At 37.1% G+C, this 6,824-nt stretch overlaps 2 protein-coding genes across 2 annotated transcripts in view; one reads left to right on the top strand and one right to left on the bottom strand.

Moving 5' to 3' along the window:
- Positions 1-1,527, top strand: part of LOC102213648 (uncharacterized) — a 6,236-nt gene extending 4,709 nt beyond the window's left edge. The window contains exons 6-11 of the mRNA XM_005754360.1: positions 73-216; positions 335-387; positions 469-537; positions 838-897; positions 1,010-1,123; positions 1,228-1,527. Of these exons, the coding sequence (XP_005754417.1) occupies positions 73-216; positions 335-387; positions 469-537; positions 838-897; positions 1,010-1,123; positions 1,228-1,241 (454 nt within the window). The 3' untranslated portion in view covers positions 1,242-1,527. The remainder of the gene's footprint in view (positions 1-72; positions 217-334; positions 388-468; positions 538-837; positions 898-1,009; positions 1,124-1,227) is intronic.
- Positions 1,528-4,382: 2,855 nt separating this feature from the next.
- The window catches only part of LOC102213379 (Fc receptor-like protein 5), a 9,181-nt gene continuing 6,739 nt past the window's right edge, over positions 4,383-6,824 (bottom strand). Inside the window, exons 5-6 of the mRNA XM_005754359.2 lie at positions 5,333-5,435; positions 4,383-4,974 (exon numbers count right to left, since the gene is read on the bottom strand). Of these exons, the coding sequence (XP_005754416.1) occupies positions 5,374-5,435 (62 nt within the window). The 3' untranslated portion in view covers positions 4,383-4,974; positions 5,333-5,373. The remainder of the gene's footprint in view (positions 4,975-5,332; positions 5,436-6,824) is intronic.

The raw sequence follows: 6,824 nt of genomic DNA, 5'->3' as shown, positions 1-6,824 counted from the left end.
TTTATCTTTGTCTTTTTATTTCTATATCTGATACTTTTCAGCATCAATCTCTCCTTTGTGTGTGTTTTTAAGGGTTTTAAAGCTTTTGTTCAGTGGACCGCACAATGTTGTAAAACACAATGAATCACATGGAGAATTTATCCTGACTTGGACGCCATCTGAGAATCAAGATGGAGAAGATCATCCCGTCTGCTTCTTAGTCCAGGCACAGAATAGGTCAGTGTGGGATTTGGATCCATTAATAATAATAAGTGAAAAGCACATCATACAGTAAATACACGAGGACTGGAATATTTTAAATTTATGTTTTTGTACTATTTCAATTGTTCATCAGTGCAGCCAAATATCAGTCTGAGCTACGATGTGTGATTGTGAGCTATCGCACAGGTGAGCACACTCACATTATGTTTTTCCCTCCATTGCTTTTCACGATCAATTATTTTTACATGTTTATTATCATGTTTTCAGAACCAGTCATCACAACATCTATGCCAACAACCGTTCTGCCTTCAACTACTCCAGCGAGCACGACTACTGGTGCGTCAAACACAGAGAGCATTAATATTGTGTTAAAGTCCTGCATCACTGACGTCTGGTTATTGTAACCTGTTAGTACCATTAGTGGCGTTCAGTTATCAAATGCATTTTTTTTGTGTAATTCTACTAGGAGTGATCAAAACAAAGATGTTTGTTGTGCTCAACAAGACAGAGCCATTCAGCCATCACTAGTTGTAGCTGCAAAATAATGCATGTTTTTCTCCTTGGTGGTGGTGCAGGACTGGAACGAATCTGAATGTGGCCATTTTCCCACCATGTCGATATGTTTGTCTTTAACAGTAACCGAAACAGAAACACTGAGCATGTCAACTATGGTGGCAGATGTGTCCAAAGCATCAGGTAACTATGATTACTTTTAATGGGTTGAAAATGTGCAGCCAGGGTATAAAATGAATGAATACAATGTACTTGATTACTTCAGCTATTCTCCGTCTGCCTTGCATACATGCAGGTGATGACAGCAGTCGTGCTGGCAAAATTGCTGGTGCTGTGTGTGGGGCTGTAGGTGTTGCAGCGATTGTTGGCATTGTGGTCTGGGTGGTGAGAGGAAGTCCACACGCGTTCTGTGAGTCAAAAGTTCTCCTGTTTCTTAACTTTAACTTTTATTTTGGCTTAAAAACAACAGTGTAAAGTCAGTCGTTCAACAGTATTTTTTCTTTATTTTTACAGATAAAGTAGTCTAATGGAAGAAGAAAGAGATTAAGGAAAAACAAAACTCGCTATAAAATCTAGAGAACTTGGGAAAAGGATATCACAAACGTTGTTACTGCACATTTTTTTTTCTGAGTAAATAATCACATTTCTACTTATGTATATACTATATGATATAGATGCATATTGTTTACTGATGAAGAATCGCACCATCGTGTCAATCTCCAGTGTGCTGATATTAGTCTTTGGCTCTATCTGGTGGTGGAATGATGGCATGACATACATGTACAGAGTTGTAAATAAAAGCTACAGAGAGCAGCTTTTAGATGTGTGTATTTCATCCTTTAACATCTTACAGACTTAAATGTAAACATACAAATGAGGCAGGTTTAATATGTACAGAGAAAATGGTTGGAAGTAAGGCACTGAGGTTTGAAGCCTGAAAAGAAAAAAGAAAAGTTGTTATAATGCACCTTTCTGCTACAGCTGAGCATTAAAAGCACTTTAGTTCTGTTGCTTTATTGTTTATGTTTTGTGATCTGGATGGTGAAGGAAAGTCAGGGCTGTTAGGGCTGACAAACACATCTTTTAACCCTGTGAGGTGGAAATCAGTGCCGGTGATAACAATAAACCTAATATGACCAGAATCTCATCATTTAGACAAACACAAAACAGCCATTATCTTTCTCTTAAAATGTAAATAGTTTTTGAATGTTTGTCACTTTAGATTTTTTTTTGAGTGCATACAAACTATAGGGGTTTGCTCATCTGCCTTCACATGCATACAAACTACAGTGACATCTCATTCTTTAGTCATAGGGCTTCAACTCTTCTGGGAAGGCTTTCACAAAGTTTAGCAATGTAAGAGTTTTTGATCATTATTCCAGAAGTGGATCTGTGAGATAAAAAATAGATGTTGGATAAGAAGGCCTGGTTCACTTTATTCTAATTCATCCCAAAGGTGTTTTCTAAGAGGCTGATGTCAGGACTTATCCATGTATTTATGGAGCTTGGTTTGTGCTCTGGTGCACAGTCATGTTGGAACAGGAAGGGGCCATACCCAAACTGTTCTGACAAGGTTGGAAACTTAAAATGGAAACAGCTCTAGAATCCATTGGCAGTGTGCTTTTTGCCACTGCATCCAGTTACGTTCCAATACATCTCTAGATAGATAGATAGATAGACTTTGCTTATAGGTGGTAACCCAAACCCCACTGTGCCAGTGTGTGTGTGTGTGTATTTTATTCATTTCTATGTTTAACATTAAATGTCTGTACGATTAAACCATTTGGATTGCTTGTATTAAGAGAAAACCAGCAGATGGTGCTAATTCTATTGGTTACCTCTGGCCAAGCTGTAATTCACATTCTTTGCTGGAGCAAGTTTGACATTTGATTTGTTCTGAGAATGAGTGCGATTTAGTGAGTCTTTTATAAGAATATGAGAATGTAGATTAAAAGTGTATCACACAACAGAAACCTAAGAGTGTTTCATATTAGCGTTTTTGCAAATCTGGCCAAATTTTTCCACAGGAAGTGGTTTCAGTCAGACAGACTTGCCCGTGGTTTACATTTGTATTCGGCACAATGCAGCTGTGATTGTGTTGACCAAGATATATTGTTATATAAAATAACAAAAAAGAAAAGAACTAAATTACCTCTATTTTTCTGTCTTTACTTCATTCATCGTCAATTCCCCCTCCTTTTTTCCCTTCTTATGTACAAAATGTTGGAGAATATTTAAATAATTTGTAATGTGAAGATTTTGTAAAGATTCACTATGATTTACACAGCAGTGCACTCCATGATAGTGACATCAGTACTTATTCAGGGTCAGAAACCTCTGGTTCAGTGTTTGAGATAGGTCCTATTGTTCCCACCACCGAACACAACAGAGAGCAGCTTTACTCAGAAACCAGACCACAAGATTTTCCAGCCACACAGCAGAAAACTAAATATAGATCAAACAAGTTTACCTGTCAAAACAAGCTTTTATACTCGTTTGCATTTTTTTGTTTTTTTGTTCCATTTTTTAAATCGTTTTTGCCATTTTAAACTGCACATGCTTTCAGTATAACTGCTGAGCTGTTTGTGTTGTGGGTTTTTAAACTGGCACAGTGTCCTGTGTCTTCTCAGAAATTACACTCCCCTAGATTGAATACACTTAATTTAACCACAGCTGACCCATATTGGCTGAAAGAGCTGATGGAGCAATAATCATTGCATTTCTCTGTTTGCAATTTAAAGAAATATTATTAATTTTGAGTAAAGTTTTGAGCCCATGCTGAACGGAGATGAAAGTGTGGACAAAAACAACAAGAGACAGCCGTACAAAAGCTGATGAAAATAAAACCACAAACACTTCGCCGAGCACTGAAGGCCCCTACACTTCCTTTTCACACACAGCGATTATGCATTTCACATCCTCTGTAATGTAACAGTTTGATATTTTTCAACAAACGTTCTTGCTCTCATGAAAACAGAGGAAAATTGTCACAAAAGGTCAAAAGCGTCACACGTCAAAAATAGCAGATAGCAGCCATGTCTGGGACTTTTACTATGGGCTCCATGTCAACAGAAATGTCACAGCATGCTTTACACCTTCACTGCTTATTACTGATTTATGACTGAGTGGAAACTTGACTAAAGCCACCTGTGGCCAATAAAAGAACTGGCCAGTTTTGCTCTTATGTGTCTCTTCATATTTCTGCTCTCCCACTGTCCCCTCCCACACCACAACAGGAAGGAACTGAGCAAAGTGAACAGCCTTTGTTGAGCAACAAAACACAGAACCCGGGAAAGCTTACTAACATTTATTCAGTCCTAAGATTTCTGTGATTTTAAGAAAAGTCACTCGGCAGGGTTGATAATGTGATCGGAGAAACTGGTCATGAAAACCTTAATAGTGAGAAAAAACAAAAGAACCACTCTGGACGAACCAACAACACAAGAATGAATCAACAACACAAGAATGAATCAGAGGCATCTCTTCATGTCCAGACATGAAGTATTTATTTTTCAAATATATTTATTCTTGCTATGAAATTAAGAATTCAACTAAAACAATTTTTTTAAAAATCGGTTAAATTTGTACAAAAAGATCATAATAGGTGAAAAACTATTGACAAGAACCTAACATATCAAATATTAATTCAAAACCTTACCACTGTTTTAAAATAAACCAAAAACAAAAATTTGATTAAAAAAATCTCATTACAGGAATAAAAACTAAGACACATCTTTGTCTCCTCTAAACACACAAATGCTCTTTCTGTTTTTAAACTCCTAACATTCAACAGGTCTCTGGTGACCCATCTAGGGTTATTAACCCACGGTTTGTTTGAGCTAGATGCTAAAAAAGTAAATTAAGTATGCATCGTTTTGCACTCTGGTTATTCAATTTTGGTTTTCCAAACAGATAAAAATTCCATTCAAATGAGTGGATGTTAACTGAATTCAAACCTTTCTCTCTGAGCCTAACTCATCAATAGTCCCCAATGACCGGGTGTCATACATCGAAGCAGGTGAACCATCGCCTCAACCTGTCGTGGTGTTGGCGTCACATACAAATGATGTCATGGGTCTTTTGTCCACATTGCTATGATGACCTCACGCACATTAAGTGGTCCTTTTAATGGAAAATGATTAAAGTCGATTAGAGCCACATCAGGTCGACCTGAGATACTGTTGAAAGGGCTATAAGTGGTAAGATATGAAGAAAGATTGCGCAGCAGGCACTCGCAGTGGCATCAGGACAGGAAAAACCCTTTGAGATAAAAACCAAGGTTTATATTCGAGTGTTAGTGAACATGAAGTCGTATTAAAACATTATCCTGATATTCAGATAGTAACTACTGTTTTCCTGATAAACAAAGTAAACAACATGGTGATGGGCTTGCACACACACAATAACAATGCAAAACATGAAATACTGTGGCAGAATACAGCAAGACAATAACATTAGTTATTAGAAGACTCAGTTTGTAGAAGTGTTACAAACAGACCACTTGCACAGGCCTCAGCTCTTTTTTTTTTTTTTTGAATGACACTACGGTCCCCTTTGGCCCTGCACAGATAAATGCTGGAAAATGTCAACTGAAAGCTGGTGAAAAATGAATACCCACGTTCAGGACACCTCGTGGTACATGTTCATCAGCTTGTTTGGTTAAACAACCATTTCCATGATGACATGATCCGTGCTCATTCTCTTTGCAGCATTCTGAGCTGCTGTGAAGAAAAAACAAACAGAACAGCAACATGAATTCTTGCAGCTTTTGTCTTAACAGTCGTCAGCAAACAGCAGTAAAAGGTTTTTAATCAGATCAAGATTGCCTCATTTTTCTAGAAGTAACTTGTTTGTCAAAGGTCACCTGCAATACCACATTGTAACTTTGGAATTTACCTGCAAACCTCAATAACCTCAGCAGCTGGTGTCAAAACACAGTTCACCAGAAAAAACATGGCTGCTCTATAATAACGTGGCACCTACAGAACAGACTTTTTTCTACCAATAACATCTATTGCTCATGAGCACAGTATAAAAAAATGGACATGACCACCGTGAGATCAACCAATGATTTATAAAGTCTCATTATGAAAGCTCAAATTCACACTTTTGTAGCACCATTTGAAACCAGATTATTAGTTCTTATAACCAAGAATTATGTTGTGGAGGCCGTCCACCTTCAGTTAATACTGTAAAATGATAAAGCCAGACAGGAAATAAAATTTAAAAATTTAAAAATTAAAAGTTAAAGCCCTCTGGCAACCATTAAAACATGTGTAATGTGAAAACGAACATACAAATGTTATATTTGACATAAGAAAACGAACATATCTACTTTCCTTTATCTCTATTTCCAACTTCACACACATCAACACCCACACACACACATATATAGTCAATATATCGTAGAGTGAACTACAAATACAGCATTAGGTGAGCAGATTTTAAGGAGTATTATCCATTGCCATCATATCAACAAAAGGAGGATGACATTACACAGTTAGGCATGGATGATTTGATTATTTGATGTAAGCGCTGAAACCAAACAGTTTCCAAAAGCCTCCCTTTTATGAATTCTAAAATTGTGCATTAACGTAAACGGACTGGTTCTTATATAATGCTTTTCTAGTCTAATTGAGCACTCAAAGTGCTTTATACAACTAATTCATTCACCCAATCACTTTTTCCAAGCTGTTAGCCTATCTAGCATTCATACACAGTCACACTCGATGGATGCATCGGAGAGCAACAACATGGGGTTAGCATCTTGCTCAAGGATATTTGGCATGCAGACTTGTGGGGGAAGCCAAGAATCGAACAACGAACCTTCCAATCAGTAGATGACCAGCTCTACCGCTACAGCCACTTTTATGAAGACTTTTATGAATTGAATTTGAATTAGTGGCCAAATTATACGTACAGTACAGTGAAAAAAAAGGATTTGCATTCCATTTTCAATGTTTTACCTTCTTTTACTGATATTTGTGACACTTAAATGTTTCAGAGCTAATAGTTACTTGGCAGTAAGGGCGGAATCAAACATTTGGCAGTGAGCCTGTGACATTGCTGTGGAGAAATTTTGTGTGTATATATATATACATATATATATA

The sequence above is a fragment of the Pundamilia nyererei genome, unplaced genomic scaffold, assembly GCF_000239375.1.
Source record: "Pundamilia nyererei isolate P.nyererei 1_Seehausen unplaced genomic scaffold, PunNye1.0 scaffold00552, whole genome shotgun sequence".
Classification (NCBI taxonomy): domain Eukaryota; kingdom Metazoa; phylum Chordata; class Actinopteri; order Cichliformes; family Cichlidae; genus Pundamilia; species Pundamilia nyererei.
Note: the sequence above shows the minus strand (reverse complement) of the source record. Positions and strands in the feature narration are given on the sequence as shown.